General features: G+C 47.2%; 2 protein-coding genes and 1 long non-coding RNA gene across 10 annotated transcripts; 1 reads left to right on the top strand and 2 right to left on the bottom strand.

Moving 5' to 3' along the window:
* Positions 1 to 474: 474 nt before the first annotated feature.
* CNPY2 (canopy FGF signaling regulator 2) lies at positions 475 to 3,962 on the bottom strand. Of its 3 annotated transcripts, none has more exons than XM_055396489.2 (6): positions 3,939 to 3,962; positions 2,955 to 3,067; positions 2,695 to 2,810; positions 1,441 to 1,644; positions 1,183 to 1,279; positions 475 to 640 (listed from the first exon to the last, which is right to left on the bottom strand). In XM_055396489.2, the coding sequence occupies exons 2-6, from the start codon at positions 3,040 to 3,042 to the stop codon at positions 597 to 599; spliced, it is 549 nt and encodes a 182-aa protein (XP_055252464.1). In that variant the 5' UTR covers positions 3,043 to 3,067; positions 3,939 to 3,962; the 3' UTR covers positions 475 to 596. The 3 variants fall into 3 exon arrangements, with proteins under 3 accessions (XP_055252464.1, XP_055252463.1, XP_088693221.1); XM_055396488.2 differs by lacking the exon at positions 3,939 to 3,962 and adding an exon at positions 3,697 to 3,929; XM_088837095.1 differs by lacking the exon at positions 3,939 to 3,962 and adding an exon at positions 3,210 to 3,340.
* Positions 3,259 to 21,540, top strand: LOC148777630 (uncharacterized). Its single transcript, XR_016037620.1, has 4 exons — positions 3,259 to 3,354; positions 18,525 to 18,597; positions 18,994 to 19,098; positions 19,822 to 21,540. It is a non-coding gene; the product is annotated as an uncharacterized LOC148777630 (long non-coding RNA).
* On the bottom strand, positions 5,995 to 19,841 carry PAN2 (poly(A) specific ribonuclease subunit PAN2). Of its 6 annotated transcripts, none has more exons than XM_055396473.2 (26): positions 19,704 to 19,841; positions 18,652 to 19,057; positions 15,837 to 16,006; positions 15,607 to 15,727; positions 15,389 to 15,466; positions 14,515 to 14,782; positions 13,755 to 14,097; positions 13,458 to 13,554; positions 12,502 to 12,621; positions 12,170 to 12,289; positions 11,779 to 11,907; positions 11,451 to 11,650; positions 11,218 to 11,354; positions 10,974 to 11,080; positions 10,661 to 10,759; positions 10,472 to 10,545; positions 10,218 to 10,365; positions 9,643 to 9,795; positions 9,464 to 9,523; positions 9,144 to 9,234; positions 8,428 to 8,585; positions 8,188 to 8,331; positions 7,878 to 8,057; positions 7,659 to 7,752; positions 7,182 to 7,379; positions 5,995 to 6,669 (listed from the first exon to the last, which is right to left on the bottom strand). In XM_055396473.2, exons 2-26 carry the CDS (start codon positions 18,931 to 18,933, stop codon positions 6,635 to 6,637), a joined length of 3,606 nt encoding a protein of 1,201 aa, XP_055252448.2. In that variant the 5' UTR covers positions 18,934 to 19,057; positions 19,704 to 19,841; the 3' UTR covers positions 5,995 to 6,634. The 6 variants fall into 6 exon arrangements, with proteins under 6 accessions (XP_055252448.2, XP_055252449.2, XP_088693219.1 ...); XM_055396474.2 differs by having other exon boundaries at positions 9,652 to 9,795; XM_088837093.1 differs by having other exon boundaries at positions 11,218 to 11,351.
* Positions 21,541 to 23,329: the final 1,789 nt, after the last annotated feature.

Below are 23,329 nucleotides of genomic sequence, written 5' to 3'. Positions count from 1 at the left end.
TATACTACTCATACACTTATTCATGTTCCCTAGCTTATGCAGAGAGGTTCCTCTTCTCACAATAATTAGACTCTAAACACATTATATTGAGTAAGCACTGAATAAATGATTATCTAGTTTGTTAGTCCATCAAGAATTTCAGATAACAAAAGAATTTTATGCCTCAGGGTCCTTCTACCTTCAGTTCAGTCACTCAGTTGTGTCGAACTCTTTGTGACCCCATGAACTGCAGCACGCCATGCCTCCCTGTCCATCACCAACTCCTGGAGTTCACCCAAACCCATGTCTATTGAGTTGGTGATGCCATCCAACCATCTCATCCTCTGTTGTCCCCTTCTCCTGCCCTTCTACCTTAGCACTATACAATTCCCAAAGCTTTTCCTTTCCTTCCCTTTTTTTCTTCCTGTCTGGAATCTCCTATTTTCAAGCCTAATATAAGGGCCAATTCTGGGCATGAAAAGACAACACAGTTCATACTTTTGGTTTCATATTTTTTCAGTTCATTTCAGTAAAAACATAATATAAAAGGCATTGCCACCCTCCTCCCCTCCTGGGGGTGATCCATCAAGCTTGTCAGTCTGAGCCGCTCCAGTGGTTCATAGCTCATCATGCGATATGTGCAGGGCATGGTCACATAGATCTGCAAACAGCACATGACAGTTTCAAAGAAAACACCACTCTCACAGTGATATACGCCCCTATCAAGAAAATACCCCAAAACAAATTGAGACACACGGACCACCATTTTTTAGATCATATGCTTTTTTTTTTTTTTGCCATACCTCAAGACATGTGGGGTATTAATTCCTGACCAAGGATCCAACCCATGCCCCCGGCAGTGGAAGTGCAGAGTCCTAACCACTGGACCACCAGGGAATCCCCCCACCCTCCAGCATAGACTTTAAAATGACAAAACTTTCCCATCATCCTCTCACCCGTATGTATCTCAGGTGAGGGAGCCACAAATTCTGAAAGCTGACAGGAGGAGAATGGAGAGGATCAACCCAAGTCCCTAAACCTTAAGTAACTCTTAAGCTAACTTCATAGATTAGGCTGGAGGAGGAGGTGTTAGGGGGGTGCTGGAGGACAGGGAGCGGGAGGACAGGGAGCGGGACACACACTAGAGAATGTGCCAGGTTCCACAGAAATGTGAGGACAGGAGGTAAAGTGACAGTGGCTTACCTGTTCGCTTACTACAAAGTTTGTCTTTAACATTGTCAGCCTCTCGGGAAAAGAATTCAATGAGCTCATCCTCGTACTCCTCCACAATGCTCTCACACTGTCAACCCAAGGGAGAAAGGAGTGAGAGAAGCCAGCAAGGGGAAGACTCTGGTCTCCACCTCCAGAGAGGAGGACAAGGACATGAACCCAACTTTCCACTTGGGCTCTCCAATAACTCCCCTAATTTTCAAGAAATAGCTACCCATTCCCATAGCTCACCGCGAACTTGAGGGTGCCACTGATGTCTGAATCAATTCGAATGCCCTGTAGGTCCAGTTCACTGGATTCTCCATTCCGGCCCACGACACGTACATAGTTCTTGCGGTGTGTGGAAGGGTCGATCTGTTCCCCATACTCTTTCATCCGGTCGCATACCTCCTCTAGCAGCTCTGTGAGGTGGGCCTCTGAGCGAGCATAAGGCACCTAGAAATGTCCTCAGCCTTGGGTCATATTCTTCTACCTCTGTACATTAATAATTTATACCCTTACTTTTCCTTCCAAATCTAGCTTGATCAACCTATTCTAAAAAGCCTTCTCCAATTTAAAACCATTATGATTTGTGTAATTCTGAAGTCCTAGTGGCTCAGTGGTAAAGAATCTGCCTCCCAATGCAGGAGACCTGCATTCAGTCCCTGGTTTGGGAAGATTCCCTGGAGAAGGAAATGGCAACCTTCTCCAGTATTCTTGCCTGGGAAATCCCATGGACAGAGGAGCCTGGAGGGCTACAGTTCATGGGATTGCAAAGAGTCAGATACAACTTAGCAACTAAACAACAACAAAGTCCATTCAAATATGTGATCTTATTTTACCTCATTATACAAACCTAAAAAATAAAATAGGTGTTTTTCCAAATTATAGATAAATGACCTCTTTGATTAACCCTAGTCACTATGTGTTCTCTTCCTTTGAATTTCTTTAATTTCTTATGGCTGTAATTTTTTTTTTGGTATTAAACTGAGGCTAATACTTGCCCTTAAAAGGAGAGCATCAGACAGTTGCATGCATGCTAAGTTGCTTCAGTCAGATAGTGAAGGCTTTGAAGATAACTATTAAAACATTTCACAGGCATCATAACCTTAACATTTCCCAAATACTAGGTACAGCTTTCTGTCTGTGTGTATTATGTTTTCTACTAAAATAAATTTCCTAAATATATAGATAAGACCTATATATATATATTTTTTTGAATGAATGAATGTATGTATACCATACTGTCACAGTGAAAACACAAGTCACATGGATTAAGGATATGGAAAAAGGGGCTGATCAAGGTTCTCTGTCTGCTAACAACTTCTACAACTTCTACAAAGTATTAGGATTTCTGCTGTATTAGGGAGCTAAGGAAGCAAATGTATGGGGTACAAGCCTCCAGCCTCTTCCAAATGAAACAGCCCAATCTTTTACATATCTCACTCATTAGTGGAGTTCTCATTCAAAGTTAGAATGAGCTATTTGGGGGAACAGTCAAATTACCTCCACCACTGACTGGCTGCCATCTGGATTGATTCGGAAAGAACCCATCTGAATGGTCTTCTTGGGATCCACCTGGGCAATTTCCCACTCAAGTTCATCCACCAGAGCCCTGCAAGCTGATGCAAGGGGGGAGGGGGAGAAAGGAATCAACCTAGGGGCTTCCATTCATCCTTCTCCCAGGCCTTGGATCCCATCCTCTCCAAGGCTCTATCTTCCCCATCCCACCCTGCTTCCTCCCATTTCTTCTTCTGTGTCTTTACCTCCACAGTGTAGATCCTGGCTCCTCCGGGCCCAGGCAGTTCCCAACAGGGCCCCCAGAAGCAGGGCCAGCAAACCCCAGCCTTTCATCTTTGACGCAATGGGGTTGCTCCACCTGGGTTTAAAGCATAGGTGTGAGAAGCCTACTCCATTCCCCTGCCCCGCTCCGCCCCGCCCGCCACGACACCCAGTCAGCCTCTAATCCCAGCCACCACCACCCCTCCCCATCCCTCATCCCAAGCCTACAAAGGCCTCACTGTGATCTGGCTCTACTTTCCAGGAAACGGCCTGGACACAAAGGGGCTCCTCTGTTCTGGCGCTGGATGTCCCGGAGGCCCCAGGGCAGTGGGTGAGAGAGCGAGCTTGGGACTTGGGTCTTAGTCCCAGATACTTCATCGACAGGTGAGCCCTCAGATGTTGGTACTTAAGCGGTGGCTGCCAAGGATCACAGGGCTATGTGGCAGCCATGGGTTGGTGGCTGGGATTAAGCAAGGACGACAGGCACAGAGGAGCTGCTGGCAAGGAGAGTAGCTGATTCTGGCTAAGAGGTAGCGAGGTGGCTGGCTGGCTAGAAGAGCACTCAATAACCAGGGCCTATCTGGACCCAGCACCGAAGACTGCTGCATCCCCACCTCCAGCCTATAAGCTATTCCTCCGTGCGGACCAGCCCCCTTTGTAAAGACCCCACCACTGCCTTCGCTCCAGTCCAACCCCGACCCTCAGTGCCACTCGTATCCATCCCACCTCTGCTCCCAGGGCCGCCGCCGTGGCCCAGGCACTGGAAGACAGCCGAACTCTCACTTTAGCTCCCGACCCTAGCACCTGGCTGCGGGGGAGCGGGGCTGTCCAGGCTTCTCCAGAGCGCTCCTGTGCGCTCCAGACACAGGGTGCCCCGGTGACTGCCTGAGCCAGCTCCTCGTGTGCTAAGTGGATTCCTAAGCAGGGCTCAGAGGCGCTACAGTACGCGTCCCACACCGGAGACCGACCCCAAACCCGCCCCTCCAAACTCTCGCGCGAACAGGCAGCTTAGGAGCGGCTCCCAGACAGCAAGGACCCCGGTGGATCGCAGGACCCAGACTTGCGTGGCGAGGAGCTCCACGTGACCATCAGGGGTCAGCCGAAAAATAGGAGTGGCTTGAAGCAGGGTCAGAGCCTGACGTCGTGCGCGGAGGCGGTCAGGCTCACACACGCCAATCTAGGTGGGCTCGGACCTTCTAAAAGAAAGGTATGCGGCTTAGCCAGTGAGAAGTCCTGGTTTTAATACCCGGGAAACTACATCTCCCAGGAAGCACCACATCACCACACTGATACTTTGTTAGTAGCTACAGGTTTTAAGATTCCTGGGACCTGTAGTTTGTCAGTTTCCCCAACTTACATTTTACACAAAACTGGAAAAGCATACTGTACCTCTTAAAAGAATCCGACCCTAGGGTTCTAGGCAGCCACACCAAAGGCCTAACTGCCCAGGAATGACATATTTCTCCAATATGCTGAATTTTGGACTTGAGAATTTTATCTTCATTTCTGGGTGAGACTTTGACTTAGTTTTTTCCAGTTGTAATATTGGGTTTCCAAAAGAGTTTCTTTGGTTTTTTTCACGTAAGATGTCTGTAGTAGTACTTCGTTGTCTTTAACTTCATTCGAAGCAATTTTGTTAGATTGTAGTGTGACAGCTGTCCTATCAGCATGCACTAAAAATACTTAGCAAAATTGGTTAATTTTTGTGTAGCCATTTTACTATTTAAGATGAAAGAAACAAGCAAAATTTTGGCATATTGCTTTATTATTTCAAGAAAGAAAAAAATGCAACTGAAATGCAAAAAGACGTGTATTGTGTGTAGAGCAGGCGCTGTGATTGATGAAATGTATCAAAAGTGGTTTGCAAAGATCTCGGCTGGAGATTTCTTGCTGGAGGACGCTCCATGGTTGGGTAGGCCAGTTGAGGTTGATAGTAATCAATCAAGACATTGAGAACAATCAATGTTATACTGCAAGGGAAGACAGCTGACATACTCAAAATATCCAAATCAGTGAAAAGATTTTTTAAAAGAATCCAAATCAGGTAATTTGCACCAGCTTGGTTGTTTTGTTGTTTGGGTTCCACATGTTAAGTGGGAAAAAAAACCCAAAACATCACCTTCTTGGCTGTATTTCCACGTGATTCTCTACTAACCCTAACTAGAACGTTCCGTATTCTTTTTTTAAATTATTTTGGCCACACTTGGAAGCATGCAGAACTTCCCTGGCCAGGGATCGAACCTGCGCCCCTTGCAGTGGAAGCACAGTATTACCAACTGGACCACCAGGGAAGTTCCAAAACATCGTTTTTAAAACAAATTGTGATGAGCAATGAAAAGTGAATACTGTACAATAACGTGACACAAAAAAGATCATAGCACAAGCAAAATGAATCACCACCAACTACACCAAAGGCTGGTCCTTATACAAATAAGGTGAAGTTGTGTGGGATGGGGAGTTCTCTATTATGAGCTCCTTCCAGAAGACCAAACAATTAATTCCAAGTACTGCTCCCAGTTAGACCAAATGACAGCAGCACTCAATGAAATGTGTCCTGAATTAACAGAAAAAACATAATCTTCCATTAGGATAACGCAAGACTTTGATGACCAGACAAAACTTGCAGCTTGGCTGAGAAGTTCTGATGCATCTGTTGTAGTCACCAGACATTGCACCTTCGGATTTCCATTAATTTTGGTCTTTACAAAATTCTCTTCGTGAAAAATATTTCAATTCTCTGGAAGACTGTACAAGGCACCTGGAACAGTTCTTTGCTCAAAAAGGTGAAAAGTTTTGGGAAAATGAAATTATGAAGTTGCTTGAAAAATGGCAGAAGGGAGTGAAACAAAATGGATACACTGTTCAACCAAATTATTGGTGAAAATGAAAAATGTGTCCTTTATTTTTACTCAAAAGCTGAAGGAATTTCTTGGCCAACCCAATAAAAAGCCAACACAAAGGAGAGGGGGCTGAAGTCAGAGAACCCCACGTGCAGATATTTCTAATGAAATACATGACACTCAATAATATTTTTGTTTTTATTTTACAAAACATGCAGTTTAAAACAGAATTTTAAAAAAATAGCAAGAAAACAAAACTTGGGACAGGAGAGTGGATGGAAGACAGATGCTTCTCAGCTGTCAGCAGGAGTGAAGCCAGCAGCCAAGCTTTGTCTAGGACCCAAAGGCCCTTTTGGCAATGATGATGTTGGCAACACTGGTTTGCTGGGACCACCAGACTCTAAATGCTGGCCCCTCTGGGCAACCCTCAAGCAGCCAGACTTAGGCTAGGTCTTGAGTTACTGTTGTATCCTATCAGTGTCCGGGACTTCAGTAGGAACTGAGCGTTTTGGTTCCAGGAGCTTCTTTACCTGTGTATTAATTACCCAGGAAAATTATTAAGAACATGAATTACTTTCCATCTGGGTCAATTCTGGGCTTTTTCTGGCCCACTATTTTGCAAAGGATGAAAAAGGAATCTGGCTCCTAGACCTTTTGCAACAATTCTGCTGCATTCCAGTTCTATTAATAGCACCATCTGTAGACCCTGAGCGAGTCCAATTCTGGAAGTAGACAGGGTATAGCCAACTTGGGAACTCATCTCCCAGTTCTGGGGCCACAGAACACTAAAGGGAGAGGGAGCTGTTCGTTGGGAGAGCATGAGGTCAGAGTGCCAGCACTGAAGAGAAGACAGCTGCATCTGTCAGAGACAAAACCAACAGCATTGACTCCTAAGGTGAGTCAGGAGAAAAAGCACCTGGGACGCTTCTTATGAAGGAAAAATGCAGGAGAAAAGGCATGGACCTCCCCCAAACTTTTTAGAACTGGGAAAGAGAAGGTTAGGACCAATAGAGAGCTTCAATAATAAAACTGATTTCTGATTTCACTGAATATTGGAAGGAATAAGTGCTTTGTAAACGGTTAACTGCTTTCTATTACAAACAGAAGGCTGGGGTGGTACTGTTTTAACATCACCATTGTTCTTATTTGGAAAAGGAAAAAAATGGCAACCCACTCTAGTATTCTTTCCTGAGAATCCCATGGACAGAGGAGCCTGGCAGGCTACAGTCCATGGGGTTGAAAAGAGTTGGACATGATTGAGCGACTTCACTTTCACTTTCATTGTTCTTATTATGGTGGCTATAATCTTCACAACCCACCCAGACCAAAACCCACCCAGACCAGTTTCCCCTGTCCCATCCCAGGCCTTACTCTTGGGACTTGTCTGGCCCTCAGGCTCGGGCACCTTCCAGTCCATCTTTCGACCTTTCTCATAAAGGCCCTTGAGAACTTTGTGGAAGGACTCAGGCTCAGTGCCATTTTTGCTTAGTTCCAGATACTTTCGGTAAAGCTGAAGGGCTGTGCGGGCATCCTCAATACTGTCATGGGTCTCCCCTTGAATCTTCAGGTCTAGGGGAAGTAGAGGTGCAATAGTTTGGGACCTAGCAAAGGAAGGTAAGAACATGTCCTCCACTCACATCCCCACTCTCAACAGACAACAACAAATCCCTGACTGCCCTTAAGGGAAAGAGCCAAACACCATCCCTAGTGCACAAAAGGGATACCGAAGCTAATTAAATCCACCTGTAACTCTCACCAGCAATTCAGGGTTATCCCTATTCCCCTTGATCTCTCACATATTTTCATGCTCTTGCTTCACACAAGGATGTACAAGGCAGAGGAACTCACCTAGAAAGTACCAAGCAAGGAATCGCAGGGAAATCATTCGTTTTCGGGGCATGTGAAATAGATAAACAGTGTCAAGGACTTGGTCCTTGGGCACCTGCCAGGGATAAAAGAGTGGGAGACTGAACACAGGGGATCCATAATTTCCCATTTTCTCAAAACACAATGTATACCCTGGGGGGCCCACACAAAGAAAGACTCTTAAAAGAGCCCTGCCCGAACCATGAGGTTGATGACCCGGAAGTCCTTTTGCAGACCGTGACCCACAAACTTGACTCCAATGTCTATGAGAAAACGAAGCTTTAAGTAGGTAGACTTTAGAGTTGTGAGGTGCTTAGAGGAAATCTTGGCATCAAGGTCTCCTGGCTTTATCCCTGAGTACTGAGTCAAGTAATCCACCACCTAGGGATACAGAAAAGGTCAAGTCACACAAGAAGCGAAATGCACAGTTCCCCCTGCCATTCATCCCCAGGTTCTAGGGCCTTCTCTAGAAGCACAGGGTCTGTCAATTTGCACATCCACATCCTAATACCTGCTCTTGGGTAGAGATGTAGTCATCAATGAAGGGGATACCCTCATTGGGTCCCTGGCCCCTAACACAGGTAATCCTCGCCACTGACATCTGGCTTGGCTTGATGGTAGACTTGGTGCCATCGCTGCGCAGCTCTGCTTCTTCCTATATAAGAGTTCATAAGGAAACCAGAGAAATGCTTGTGACTCCTGATAGCCCCAGAGTTATGTCCTAACACCCCACTCTTTTGGTCTCGGTTACCTCATTAAGGGTGACAAACTCAGCGTCCAGGCCCACCAAGTCCCCAACCTGTGGCATCTCATTCAGCATCAGGGGAATAAAAGTAGTATGTGTTTTCCGCTGCTTCCGTGCTAATGAGGCTTCAGCCAGCAGAACACTTGCCTCAATAGGATTCTTAACTGGAGGGGAGAATCCAGAAGACAGATGGCTGCGGAGAGGGAAGTGACCAGGGGAGGGAAACCAGAGTGGCTGACTACAGACTGGGTCTACACTGTGATCCCAATAATCGAAGCATGTGACTAAAAAGATCATGTCTGATGAACAGAACAGACCAATGAACAGGTCAAATCAGAAAATTATCAAGAAATATGCTAAAAAATAAAAAACAACCAGAAAGGAGTGAGATTTTCACTTTGGACTTTACCTTAGAAAATCCAGAATTAAGAAAAAAGAAAGTCCAGAATAATATAGTTTATTACCACACACACAGAAGAGATCCTTACTTGGAGATAAGCTCAAAATCATAACCTTAGCCATTTTCAGATATCACCCCTCATCACCTCTTCCCACTACACCCTCAGGATCCCCAGCTTCTAAATTTAACGCCTGATGAGCAGACTCACTCTGTCCCTGGAAATATTAACACTGGTTGCCAATCCTAATAAGCTGTTTTCCAGATCTCTTCCTGAAGATGAATCTTATTGCTCACACCCTTGGGTCTACGCTGTACTACTTACTGTTCAGGTTGTATTTGGAATTAAGATTCCTTTTGATGTAATAAAGGATAGCAGGCACTTTCCAATTCATGTCAAACTGCACAGCTTCATGCTATAAAAGAAAAAGCACCTAATGGCCGACATATACACCTTTCTTCCCCTTTATCCCAAGTCAGAGAGAAGATAGGACTCAGGTGCTATATTTAGCTCTGCTAATGCTGAATGCTTTTTACTATTGAGGACCCATCCCTCCCTCCTGAATCTGCCTGGCATTCTCTTGGGTGCTGAGGATGCCAGGGAAAGGGGAGAGGCAAGGGGTAATGGAATATGTTACAACTAACCTTATCGATAGGTTCAATGAGAAAGTCGTTGAAGAGATACCACTGCTGGTGGGTAACACCCTGTGGAGATACAGAGGATGCCAAAGTGATGGCTAGAGCATTCTGACTCAGATTCAAAGTAAGGACAGAACTGGGATTCCACTGTGGCTGCCACCAGGAATACCCCTGCCCTGTATTACCTCACTCACCTCCTTGCGCTGGTGGTAGGTCTCTCCAACTTTGATGTGAGCCACCAGGCTGCCCCCTGTGCGTGAGTCCAGGATGTGTACCACAGTTGCCATCAGGTCATACACATAGACACCATGCTCCTCCTCTGCCCTGGCTGGGCCCCACTGTGAGGGGGGTACCCAGGCTGCTAAGCTAAGTTTAAGGGTGGGGAAGGAAGGGGAATGGGGATAGAGGACAGGGAGCTTGGGGGATGGGGAAAGGGGACCAGGGTGGGTTCTTTCCATCCTAGCCCAACTATGACTCCCAGCACTGAACTGAATCACTCTAGAAAAGCGCATAGCTGGTAGGCCTTATTCTCTTTTTTCCTCTATACTAAGTTCCACCTTTCCCTTGCCCTGCTTCTGCCCCATCTCTCCCTTTTGTTTTTCAGTCATGCCACAAGGCTTATGGGATTTTAGTTCCCTGATCACGGAATTGAACCCAGGGCCCCGGCAGTGAGAGCGCCGAGTCCTAATCGCTGGACCACCAGGGAATTTCCCAACCTTCTTTCCCTTATTCCCCCTCCTCTTCCCAGTTTTTCAACAACCTGCATCTCATCCCCATCAGTCCAATTGCAAACATCCAGCCCTTTGTTCTTGGTCATCTTCATTTGAATGGAGAAAGGAAGCCAGACATTCTTCAACTCCTCAATGGAGGGACACATCAGCATGCCCTCTGGACTGCCTAGTTCCTTCCTATCAGGACAGGAGAATTGGAAATTTGTTCTACGGAGATCTGACCAGTGACAAGAGGGGCCACTGGGTAGTTCAATCCTTTGACCACTCTACAGATAATACCTACCAATCAGCCAAAGCAAACTCCTTCTTCTTGGAGATTTCCCCACTATGCTTTTTTATTGCCATCTTGAAGGCAACCTGCACACAAGGAGAAAACATCCAATTCCTTGGAGAACATGAATCATATATAGAGGTTAAAAGAGAGAAAACTAAAAAATGCTCCTAGAGCCCTATTTCCAACCTAAGTCCTGACCTCAGCCTGCATCCTCCAGAAATCAGCTTCTTTCAAACTGTTCACCTCACAGTTGATGACAAGAATATCTGGCAGATGGCGGATGTTGCGGGTCTGGATCTGAGAGAATGAAACAAACAAGGAATGGCAGGAGGTCCACAGGGAAGAAACCCAGACAGGCACAGTTTAAGCCTGGCTCTGCTTCCTCCAACTGAGGTTCTTCACCCCCACTAGAGATCTCTGGATGGTGGTGCTGACCTAGTCTGTCCCAGATGAGGCCACAGCCGAGACCCCCATGTGGCAGGACTCTGGCCCAGGGCAAGTGCCCACTCACCGTGGGCTGGTACTTTTCACAGTTGTCACACCAGGCCTGTGTATTCTGCTCCAGGCAGATGCTTCGCTTCAACACCTGAGCAAAGTCACAGTTCTTCCCGGTTTTATCTGAGGGGAAACTGGATGCTTCACTCCAGGTCCTCCCTGTCCCCACCGTGAGCCCCCCAACACCCTTTTCCCTGATGTTTCAGGACACCTGGGGGAGCACCCCCCACCCCAGCTGCAGGGTATACCACTGTTGCTACCCTCAGGGTAAGAGAGCGTGAAGAGCAGTGTGGATGAGGCTCGCACGGTCTCACTGCCGCAGCGGCAGAGGCTGCAGTTTTCCATCTCACAACTGAACAGCTGCCCAATGACAGAGTCCCCCGATGAGCAAAAGCTGCTAAGAGTGGACAGGGCAAGATATGCACACTGAGGGAGTCAGGACACCCTTTAAGTCACATAGGGGCCTGTCGTAGTGGCTTTAACTATTCCATACCTGCCTCCAGCGCCTCGGTAAGCCTGGGGTACTTCCAGCTCCTGCAAATCTTGATGAAGTTGCGTGAGAATGAAGCGGTTCCACCTCTGAATGAGCCTGGCCAGGTTGCCCTTGCCCGAAGCCTCATCTGAGTCAGCCAAAATCAGACCAAGGGCTGAGGCCTCAGGAATGGTGCGGAAAGCTCGAAGAAAATTACTGCCCTGGAATCCAGGAAGTGTGTCGGTGGAAAAGGGTTATTTCCTCTTCTGTGATTACTGGCAAGAGTGATGACCCTGCCTACCATCCCCCTCCTTTCCCCGTTTATTGTCCCAGGTCTCCAGGCACTGACCTGACAGGGGTCACCTCGGGAGAGGTCCAACATGTGGAAGAGGAAGCCCAGCTCGCAGGCCAGGCAGAACTCCTTCTGGCAGAGGTGGTTCTGGATTAGACAGCGCACAGGCTCCAGGAAATAGAGCACCTGGAGGGGAGAGCAGGAGGTCTGCTGCGGACAACTGCTACAGGGAGAAAGAGCGACGGGAAGGCTGAGAGATGGCGGGGAACATAAAGCACGAGTCCACTGAGGAAGCGGAGCTCATGGGGGAGAACTGAAGGCTGGGGGCAAGAAAAAATGGTAGAGGAGACTACAGTGCACTTGGCCACTTGGTTAGGGAGACCTGGAAAAAGAGGGGTTGAGGGGCCCAGAGAGAAGAAGAAAAGCCGTAGCCATCTTCCAGTCTTACCTGGATCATGCAGTTACAGTAAGCATTGGGGATGTGGGGCTCCAATCCAGCAAACAGCGTCTTATTGTAGTGCTTGAAGTCGAAGTCCTCCAGCCCTAGCTTGGAGTATTTGATGGTCACCTGAGGCAGAAATAGTCTGAGCAAGATGAAGATGTCCTCAGAACCCCCTAAATCTTTGCAGTAACTGTAACCTTCCCTCAGACCCTTCCCAAGTCCAGAGTGATAGGTAAAGGCTTCTTGAATGACCCCTTCAATCCTTTCTCTGATGACCCCCTTTCCCAGGAACCTGTCCCCACATCCCAGAGGGCCCCTTCCTTGGTATCCCCCAGCACCTTGCGGTACTTCTTAGAGACCATGTGAAGATGTGGCTCCTCTTCCCGCCCTATTGGTGACTCAGTGACCTGGCTGAAGCTGTCAAATTCACTGTCAGACTCCTTGAGTCGGTAAGGAATCTAGGGTTTTTAAAAAGAGGTAGTCTTGTTGGATGTATAATGATCTTTGGTCCCTCCTACCTTTTATTCCAACACTGAAGCAATCACCAAGTCCTGAACCTAATAATTTCACGGGGTTTTCAGCATCCACTGCTGCCTTTTCACTCCTACTGCCATCACCCAACCTCATCGCAGGTGGACAATGCCAATGCTTCTACAGTGGGTCCCGCACCCCCATCCACTCAGTCCAGCACACCGCCACTGAGCTAGCCCCCCAGCAAGGCCTTTTTGGTGCATCACTTCCACTGCACACTGGTGCGCACAAGGTTTCACAACCAGGCCCGTCCCAAACTTCACTTCTCATTGGGTCCCAATACTAACAGCCGGTTCAGCATGGTCCCTGTCAGTTAGGCCTCCTGAGACCTCTGCTAACACTGTTCTCTCATCCTGAAAGGCTCCCATTACTATCTACTTACCCATCTTTCATCCCTCCAGCTCAACACCCACCTCGTGGAGTATGCCCTTCCTGACCAGTCTAGCCCAGAGTACCCTTTTCTCTCTAAACAGCTCTGGCACTGACTGCTTCTAACATTCCTTCAGCATTTAACGATAGAGCATAAATAACTTCTGCCATGGACAGGTCTTATCTTCAACAACCGAACACTAAAATTCTAAAGAGCAAGGATCTTATCTTGTGTGTATCTGAACCCTAACACCTAGTATAATACCTTCAATTCAGTAGGCTTCAAAAACCTTTGTTGACTAACTAAAAACAAAAACTGGAGAGAATTACTAAAGACAAAGGAGAAACACCAATGGGCTGGGGCGGGGGCTGACCCTTTCCCCTCTGAACAAACCTGATTTCGCAGCCTGGTGCGGGGATTGGGTGCATAGCCAATGAAGCCCACCTTCTTCATGGTGCGCAGAATCTCTGCATCCACAGGGGGTGCTCGCCTAAAATGCAGTATAGTTCTAGGGCTTGAAGGCTGTGGTGTCTGCCCATCCAATTCCCAATCCCCAAGGGACCAGAAAAAAAAAATACTAAGAGCAGACAAAAATCAGGAAAGAAGGAGAATAATAACAGGGCTTGCCAAGAATCCTGGTATCTTGGCCCTTTCCCCCTCCCTCCTTTTGGCCCAGATGTGAGGTACAACCTGGGAGCTGGAGCGGAGTTGGCAGCAGGCCAATCAGAGAGAAGCGTGTCAGTGGTGAGCGGGACAGGGATGAGGGAAAGCGGCAGTAGGTCCTGGCTCCAGTCCAGAGGCGGCAGTGAATCCACGAGACAGGGCAAAGCAAACTCGGTCTCACGGGAGTACGGGTTGAAGGAAGGCTCCGGGGAATCAGTCCAGAGGTGCACACAGCCCTCAGAATCCCCAAAAGCGAGGGCCTGCTTGCTGGCTGACACATCAAACGTCATTAGCAGAGGTCCCACAGGATTCACATGAAAGATGTCTGCTGGGTTGGCCAGGCCAGTGGGCTCACAAAACTGGCACTGCCCTAGGAGGGAGGAGGAAGCCCACTGAGCCCTGGAAGGTGAAAGGGAGCCATCTTGTTATGCCCTTCCTACCCTTTTCCCCTGGTATCAAGAAAAGATTGGCCCCTAAATACATGCCTAGAGATAAGAGGAAATACCATCTGGTGCCTCCCATAAATCACAAGGAGGTTTGCTACCCACTGGAGGCCAGTTCTCTAGTTGTCTGCGGGCTCTACCTGTATTTTTTGCATATGTGTTCTTCACATCCAGGGAGAAAATAAAAGCTCTAATCTCTTACCAAACCTAGGTGAGACCCTGAGACCCCTTAGAAAGGTTACTTTATCTCCAGCAAAGAAATCTCAGGGAGTACGCTCCTTCTCACTCCTAGACCTCCCCCTTTCACTCATCAACTCTTATCCCATCCTATATCCCCTTCATACCTGACTGGGAGATGATAGCAAGACGAGAAGTATATGTAGGGATGAAGCGTAAGAAGGCAGGATCCACGTGAACTTGAAGTGGTGTGATGGCACGCATCATGCGTAGATCGTAAACTTTGAGGAAACGGTCACAGGCCAGACCGGTAAGGCGGCTGGAGAAGCCACAGGTGGCCAGCAGGTTGCCATGCACATCAAAATCCGACAGGCTCCCTGAGAAGGCATCAAACTCATGTTCCATCTTAAAAGTACGGAGATCTCGCAGAGAAACCTGAAGAAGAGAGATCTTCGTTATCTGCCAACACTGTTATCAGGGATAGGACCCACCATCTACCTAACCCTGTGAGGTCCCTGCCAAAAGAACTAAGGCTCCACAATGTGTGTGTGCTAAGTCGCTGCAGTCATGCCTGACTCTTTGTGATCCTATGGACTGCAGGCTGCCAGGCTCCTCTGTCCATGGGATTCTCCAGGCAAGAATACTGGAGTGGGCTGCCATGCCCCACTCCAGGGGATCTTCCTGACCCAGGGATCGAACCCACATCTCTTATGTCTCCTACACTGGCAGGCAGGTTCTATACCACTAGCGCCACAATTTTATGCAATTAGAGCATAAAAAAAGCAAAACGAGAAGCCAAGAGCTGGAAGGGACCCCAAAGAGAACTCTTTTACCCCTTTGCTTCTAAGATACCCCGTTTACCACAGAAAATATCAGGCTCAAAGATAATCTCATAGTATAACATGGCTGAGTAGGAACTCAATTCACTCCTCCCACCCCCCCCAACTACAGCCCCAGAATTGAGTAAAAGACAGAGCCCAATCACATATCTGGTGAAACAGAGCCCCAAGGTGGGAGGAAAAATGGAACTTAGTCATTCACCTTGCCAGATGTGTGGCCACAGAAGAAGAAGCGATTCGTCTGTCTCATGATAGTGACTCCAGGTGTCTCAACTGCGTACTGTGAGGGAAGCGGGAGAAACCCATGAGAATGATTCTTCCCACAGACCAAAGGAACAGAAAGGTCACATGAGCATCATAGGCATTTCCAGTTTATACTGCCCCCAATAACCTCAGGCCCTGCCTGCGTCCCGCTTGTACCTTCTGAGTCTCCTGGACAGTGTTCAGGTCAATCTCTAGTATGTGGTTCTGCAGCCCCCCAACAAGCAGAGTGCTGCTGTCAGTAAGCAGCAGGCTGTGCATATCTTCAGTCTCATCCAGCCTGTGGGAGATGAAAAGCTCAGGGGCCAGGGTTTCCAGTTTCCAATCCTTTACCCTTCCCACTCTGTGAGGGATCCCCTTCCCCAGTCCAGAGGTAAGAAGCCACTTACAGGTAATCAAATATAATGAGGCCCCCTCGGGCCATATACTTGAGGTTGTTCTTGGTAAGAAAAAGGATGCCATTCTCCAGGCTATGGATCTGGCGAATGTCATCACTGCCATTGACCTGAAATGACGAGTAGCGCTCCAAAGTTGGGCCGAAAAATGATGTGGCATGGCCCTGTAGTGGACAAAAAGATGAGAGACACCCTGAGTGGAGGGGCAAGGCTATCCCAGCTACAAATCAGAGAACTAGACATTGCTCAGTTTTTCCTCCATTCTCGCCTGACCTTTCTGGCTGGCACTGACTAAGGCATAAAGCTGGGCACCAGTCTTATATGATATGATATGATATGATATGGTATCTTTTATTTATGATAAAAACACTGAGAATACTATCTTACATTCATTTAATATTTTACAGAGTACTTTTATAAACTCTACCTCATTTTATCCTCACAATGACCCTGCTGAATAGGTAATGGCTCAGTTGGTGAGAACAGTGCTCAGAAGGTTAGGGACACAAGTCCAATCCTCCACTGGCCAGGTGGCAGTCTTGTGTCCCACAGTCAAGTCCTCATCTCTACAAGCCATCTGGGAAATGTGTCCTGTGCGTCACAGGCTGGAACAGAGAGACTGAAACTCATGCCACCCTTGGCTCCTATGACATCATCCACTCCTGGTTTCTCTCCTCTTAGCTCATATCTTCTCCTTATGTGCAACCCTTATGACCACTCTTGAAACGTGACTATTCCAAGCCCACCATCTTCTCACTCTACTTGTCTTCCTAGATAATTTTACCCACTCTTAAGGTTTAAACATTCAGCTTAAACCGGATGAATCCTAATTTTTTCCCCTAGCCCAGACCATTGCCTCACGCTTCAGACTTGTATATCCAAATACCTACCACATGCCTCTCTTTAAAAGCTATTCCATGAGAACGCAAATTCATTACATCCTAAATCAAACTCACCATTTTTCCCCATTTCAATTCTTCTTAACTGTATTCCCTATGGTACCATGATCTACCCAGTGGAATAAGTCACTGGTAGTTGACTTAAATTTCATTAAACTTCCTAAATACTTCCCAAATCTGTTCTGACGTATAAATTTCTACAGTGCTTCATTCAGGCCTTCATCACATTTTACGTGAACTACTACAAAATCCTGTGCACTGACCTCACAGAGTCCTGTCCCATCCTTCTTAAATCAAACTCTATACTGCTACCTAAGCACTCCACCTAAGATGCAAACTGGACCTCATCATTCTGGATAAAAACCTTTAGTGGACTAAAAAATCAAGTCCAAGCTCTTTCAACAGAGCTTATAAGGCTTTCTAGAATGTCCTCCCACAGATAACTGCATGTTTCCTTCCCTTCCTTCCAGGGAGATGAGAATGGACATCCTGGCCTGCATCCAGGTCTCCACTCAAGTGTGACTTTATCGGAAAGCCCTTCCCTTGACTATATATCTAAAACAGCAATACCTCACACCCTTCAATACCTCAACCCCCTAACTCCACGGTACTTTTCTTAGGGATTCTATTTTTCTTAAGGATATGTCATAAATATATTTGTTGCCTTTTAAAACGCTTATTCAAAATCTAGACTTCAGAACAGCACCTAAAAGGTGCTCAAAAACATTGGTTGAAGAAAAGTCTAACTCTTCAGTTTCATCTTCCATTCCAGTAAACCCTACTTGCTTGTAGTTCCTGCACTGTGCAATCACCAAGCTGTGTACTAGCTTGGGAATCATTGTTTATTCCATTGCTTTTGCCGAAATGGAATTTCCCCCTCTTCTTCATCTGGCTCCTACACATCTCTCAAGACTGAGCTCAGGTGTCACTTCCTTCTGGAGATCCTCTAATTCTCTTCTATGCTCACCAACATCCAGTACATATTTTCACACTGGCATTTATTAAGTTCATATCCCAAATTCATAATTATTAAGTTAAACACTTTAGTTTCTTTCAAAATGCCATAAAATTATATTCATATACTTGGGTTTTTTCCCTCATTGTCCTGTGACCTCCTTGAGAGCAAAAATTATGTTTTATTAAGCTTTATTCCCTGAGCCTAGTCTAGTAGTAGACACTGCTTAATGAAATGAATGTATTACTAAAAAATTCACTCTTTCCAACAGAAAAGCAATTCACGCTCTATGGAAGGTAAATTAATAAACCATGGACACCACGTTATTTCTTACAAAATCTTTGGGCTCCCAAGCATATTGGCAATATGGATACATCTTTAAAAATTAACAATGATAACTGCTCCCAGAGAGTAAAGTCAGCCAAAGACAAAATGATTCCAGGTAATATGTGCAGAAACAGGAGTTAAACATTCTGTAGTTAGGGAATTCTCTGCCTGTCCAGTGGTTAGGACTCCATGTTTTCACTGCCCAGGCCCGGGTTTGATCTCTGGTCAGGGGTACTAAGATCCCACAAAGCGGCTGGCATGGTCAAAAAGAAAACATCCTATAATTATGAAAATGGAAAATAGAGGAAGAGCATTAAAGACTGTATTCAGATGGCTATAGACTAACTGAATGGGTACAGTTATCAAGATTAATCAAAGCATGGGATGGGCAAATTATGGAATAAGTGGGATACCTTCTGAATAAGAACACCTATGTAATCCATCTCTGCATTCTATGACTCCCTCCTTCTCCGTCCTCTCTCTCCTCTTGGCTTGATTTAGAGACCCAGCTAACTCCATCACCTCAACTTAGTTCTGGCTCCCCGCAAAGCAGCTGTTCTTGGGCTAAAACCAGGTAAGAGACCCCCAATATCTCCTTTCAGCCCTTACAAAGGGGTACAGTTCTTACCCCATGGCTTCCCACCCACAGCATCTCCTCGTGCAAGTCAAAGTGGGAAACGGAGACAGGCACACCCACTTCAGCCACCACACTGTGCAACTCAGAGTAGACACCTTCCATTATGTGCACTGACTCCTGGACTGGAAGAGCCTCTAGGGCCACTCCCTCCGGGTCCAGCTCCACGTTCTGTAGAAGACTCGGGTTCAGGTGGGCATCCAGGACAGGATCCAGGGCAGAATGCATGGCCGGGGCATACTCTGCCAGTCCAGGGTCCAGACCCTCGAAGTTCATGATGATGATGACGATGACAGCAGCAGACTGACCCGTGTCACACACCCTCCCTTGCCACAGCCCCTTTGGATGCCTGACCCAACCTTCAGCAGGACATCAGTGGACCCAGAATGGACATCCTGACCTGCAAAGGGAAAGAGGGAGCTGAGTCACGGGTAGGCCCAGGTACTTGTATTGAGTGTGTTCTACGTTTTACTGGCAGGACGGAGATGAGGCAGGCAGATGTAATACAAGGCAGGGGATGAAACAGGCAGGAAGGGAATGGGCACTGGGGTAGAGGTGGGAGAAGGTGTTGTCCCTTGCTCTTCTCATCTAAGATACTCTGAACTCTCAACACCCGACTAGTTAACTTAATCCCTGACTTCCTTTCACCCTCCTTCAGGGCTGCTCACTTGCCTGGTTCATCCCTGAACCATCAATGGCAGGAGCAGCAACTGTGGGGGTAGGGGTTAGGTAGAGGGGGGTTAAGTGCTTGTTTCCCAGAATTAGGGATAGGGGTAGAAGGTTGTAAGGGCAGAACAAGATAAGTCAGTTTCCCAGAATCCTCTGCAATGCTACCCAGGATTCGCTAGGGGAAAATAAGAATGGCCAGTTACCCACAGTTGGGGCGGGGGGTAGGGGGACGTGAAGGAAATAACTAGTTACCCAGAATTCTCTGGGGGAACCAGAAAAATCAATTACCCATAATTCTCCCCCGGCGGCGGGGAGGGGAGGGATTAGGGCAGGGGTCAGATGTGTTCCTGGGATGCTTACGGCGATTAGGTCATTACCAAGATTTCTCCATGGCGGATATTTTGGAGCGCGTGGAATTAAAACGAGTAGGGGGAAAGCAAGCGCCGTCAGCTCCGCGGGAAATTCCAGTTTCCCCACTTCTCCCCCGCGCCTCAGGTTCAACCAAACTCTACGACGGAAAGGGCGGTGCACTCCCAGTCGCAGCTTCCAATTAAGAAGGGCGAGAGGCTTACCTCAGCCAATCGGGAGCAGCCAGGTACAGCCGGACCCGCGAGAAGACGTGTGACGGGCGAGCTGAGCAAAACTAGACCTACGGGGCGCGGATAGGGACAAACGGAGTCCTAACCTTGTCCCTGTTCGGTGGTGGTAGAGTAACATTTGTCTTATTTAAGTGAAGTGAAGTCACTCAGTCGTGTCCGACCCTTTGTGACCCCGTGGACTGTAGCCCACCAGGCTCCTCCATCCATGAGATTCTCCAGGCAAGAAGCCCCAGGCTTGGAGCTCGAACTTTCAAGCTCTGTATAGCTCCAGACTAGAGTAAGGGGAGCCCAGAGCAAAACACTGGGAATCGATTGCTGAATATTTCCAGTATGGCCCAGTCCACCCCCTCTCCCCGTGGTATTCTTGTGAGCACTTCGCCACCTCCGACCCTGTTACTCCTGAAACTTGCCGGCATTTCCTATCATTTTCAGGCATGGGAGAGAAAAAAGGAAGCGGGAGGCAGCCTCCTAACACGGCCCAAGTAGCTGCATCTTCTACGATGCTAAAGGCAACCATCTGAAACTCCCATCTGTGATTATTCCCTCCCCAGAGTCGCCGGTTATATTTCCAGGGAACAGGACCCCTCAGCTATAAAATTCCCCTAGCTCGTGGAGCTGGACGTTATTCCTCGGGGGCAGGACACGGCAAATTGAGACGTTTGCCTTCCCCAGACTTAACAGATTTAGTGTCATCACTTACTCAGGGATTCTTGGGGTATAACTCTGAGCTTGAACTGCTTTGGAATAGATCCAGAATGTTAGATGTCTGTAGGGTGTTTTAGTTCAGTTTCTAAAGGGCACATAGAGGGCCGCATTGATGGGATTCCTCATAGAGAATACAGTTTTAAAGCATCCCAATGTTACTCCTTGGAAGGAAGGTTGACCAACCTGGATAGTGTATTAAAAAGCAGAGACATTACTTTGCCAACAAAGGTCCGTCTAGTCAAGGCTGTGGTTTTTCCAGTGGTCATGTATGGATGTGAGAGTTGGACTGTGAAGAAAGCTGATCTTCTAAGAATTGATGTTTTTGAACTGTGGTACTGGAGAAGACTCTTGAGAGTCCCTTGGACTGCAAGGAGATCCAACCAGTCCATTCTAAAGGAGATCAATCCTGGGTGTTCATTGGAAGGACTGATGCTAAAGCTGAAACTGCAATACTTTGGCCACCTCATGCGACGAGTTGACTCACTGGAAAAGACTCAGATGCTGGGAGGGGTTGGGGGCAGGAGGAGAAGGGGACGACAGAGAATGAGATGGCTGGATGGCATCACGGACTCGATGGACATGAGTTTGAGTGAACTCCGGGAGTTGGTGATGGACAGGGAGGCCTGGCGTGCTGTGATTCATGGGGTCGCAAAGAGTTGGACACGACTGAGTGACTGAACTGAACTGAATGTGGTGGTGGTGGTTTAATGGCTAAGTCCTGTCCAACTCTTGCGACCTCATTGACTATAGCCCTCCAGGTTTCTCATCCATGGGATTCTCCAGGCAAGAATACTGGAGTGGGTTGCCATTTCCTTCTCCAGGGGATCTTCTTACCCCAGGCATTGAACCCAGTCTCCTGCATTGTAGGCAGATTGTTTACTGACTGAACTACAAGGGAAGTCACCATCTAGGGACCTCTGAAGTCAGATCAGTTTGAGAGATCCTCTGAGTTAAACGTGTTTTTCTCTTGGTCTCTGACCTCTAAGTCTAGAACCCCTCTGATTCAGGATTCTGAGTCACAGGCTTCTAGGCTTAGAGGTCATAGACTGAGAGAAAAACACATTTAACTCAGAGGGTTTCTCAAACTGATCTGACTAAAGAGGTCCCTAGATTTAAAATCTTGTAAAAAATATGGGTGCTGAGTAATAGGGACAGTTCCTACACTTTGAGAAATTTCCATATTTAGGTCTCAAATTAAGAAAGACTTAACAGGGATTTCCCTGGTGATCCAGAGGCCAAGACTCTGTGCTCCCAGTGCAGGGGCCTGGGTTTGCTCCCTGGTCAGGGAATCCCAAGATTCCTCATGCTGCAACTTAAAGTGTTCACATGCCTCAAGGATCAAAGATCCTTGCCAGAACTAAGACCCAGTGTAGCCAAGTTTTGTTTTTTGTTTTTTTAAAAAAAGACTTAACAGTAAGAATTACAAGGCCTGAGATACCAGCAACATCAGGCTAAAAGAGCTCTTTATTAGGATGCGTAGTGTCCCCTCACAGCGTCCAATATAATAGAATGAGAATGCAGAATCTGAAGTCTATGTGGTAATTCTGGCCACTTAATAGTGATCTTAAGTAAATTACTTATCTTTGCACCTCAGTTTCTTCATTTGTACCCATCTCATTGGGCTGTTGCGAAAATTAAATGGGTTAATACATGAAAAGTGCTTAAACCAAGTGTTTGGTGTAAAATGAGAGTTGGATAGAAGCCATCATTACTAACCACCTGGGGAAACTTCAACTGGATTTGGTGTCCAGGCATCCAACTGGAAAGGCCTGCTTGGGAGTGTCTTGTCAATATAATTTGCATAACGGTTGAGGTCTTGCTGACGTCAAGGTCTCCTCGCAGCTCCAGGTCAGATATAGTCCTGGAAGTAGTTCCTGTCACACAACACTCCCACAGTCACCCCACCAACCTTGCTTCCTACCCAACTCCCAAAGCATCAGGAAGTGAAACAAAGCCCCGTGCTTCCAACTCACCCTTGTCCCTCTCATCCCATCCCCCAGGGTTCCACTTCCTTCTCCTCCTTTTCACCTTCCATCTCCTATCCTAAATGGCTCCCAGAATGGGAACTAGAGGTGGGAAAAGCATGGGAGACATTATACAAAAGTGAGGTAAGCTCCCCTACCCTACCCCCAATTTCCTTATTTCATGCATATCCATCTTTCTCAAAAGGCAAACCATTTCTCACTCAAACTGAGATAACTTCTCTGAGGCTGGAAATGTTTTATCCCAAGGGTAGATTTACCACAGCGTCACATTTGAATCAGAAATTTCATTGGGCAGTTTTGAATAGTCCTAAGGGAACGGAGACCTCTGTCGAGGGTAAGTTTCTCAGAGAAAAAGGGTCAACCTCTTGGAAAGCCTTTGGGAACCATCTGTGTGGTCATCCATGGCCTCATTCTGATGTCCAGATTGTCCTGGGACCCTCCACTGGGGTGGGGACAGTCCCAGATTTTTGCCACCCTCCACTCCCACGCCCAACCTCACAGTCTCAGCTGTTTCACTGAATGTTGCATCAGGGGTGGTGATGAAATCAGTATCAGCGGATTTTACCCATGGATGCAACAGGCTGGAGGACCAGCCAGGGTCACTGACACAGTGCACCTTTAACTACCCAGAACCCTGGACTTTCTAGCCATGGTGAAGGGCTTGGTGCTGAAATATCTCCAGTTGGATTTCTAGACCTCACTTACACACTGATG

This window comes from Moschus berezovskii, chromosome 6 (assembly GCF_049115385.1).
Source record: "Moschus berezovskii isolate FMDL1 chromosome 6, NW_MosBer_1.0, whole genome shotgun sequence".
Classification (NCBI taxonomy): Eukaryota; Metazoa; Chordata; class Mammalia; order Artiodactyla; family Moschidae; genus Moschus; species Moschus berezovskii.
Note: the sequence above shows the minus strand (reverse complement) of the source record. Positions and strands in the feature narration are given on the sequence as shown.

Bases quoted from the DNA above. Each gene is read 5' to 3' on its own strand.
- CNPY2 (XM_055396489.2), bottom strand. From the start codon at position 3,042: ATGAAAGGCTGGGGTTTGCTGGCCCTGCTTCTGGGGGCCCTGTTGGGA. The intron at 1,645-2,694 runs GTAATTTGACTG...GGACATTTCTAG, and splicing joins GCAGCCAGTCAGTGGTGGAG to GTGCCTTATGCTCGCTCAGA. The intron at 641-1,182 runs GTAAGCCACTGT...TGCTGTTTGCAG, and splicing joins ACTTTGTAGTAAGCGAACAG to ATCTATGTGACCATGCCCTG.
- PAN2 (XM_055396473.2), bottom strand. From the start codon at position 18,933: ATGAACTTCGAGGGTCTGGACCCTGGACTGGCAGAGTATGCCCCGGCC. The intron at 8,332-8,427 runs GTAACCGAGACC...ACTCTTATATAG, and splicing joins AGTTTGTCACCCTTAATGAG to GAAGAAGCAGAGCTGCGCAG. The intron at 8,058-8,187 runs GTATTAGGATGT...CTGTATCCCTAG, and splicing joins ACATCTCTACCCAAGAGCAG to GTGGTGGATTACTTGACTCA.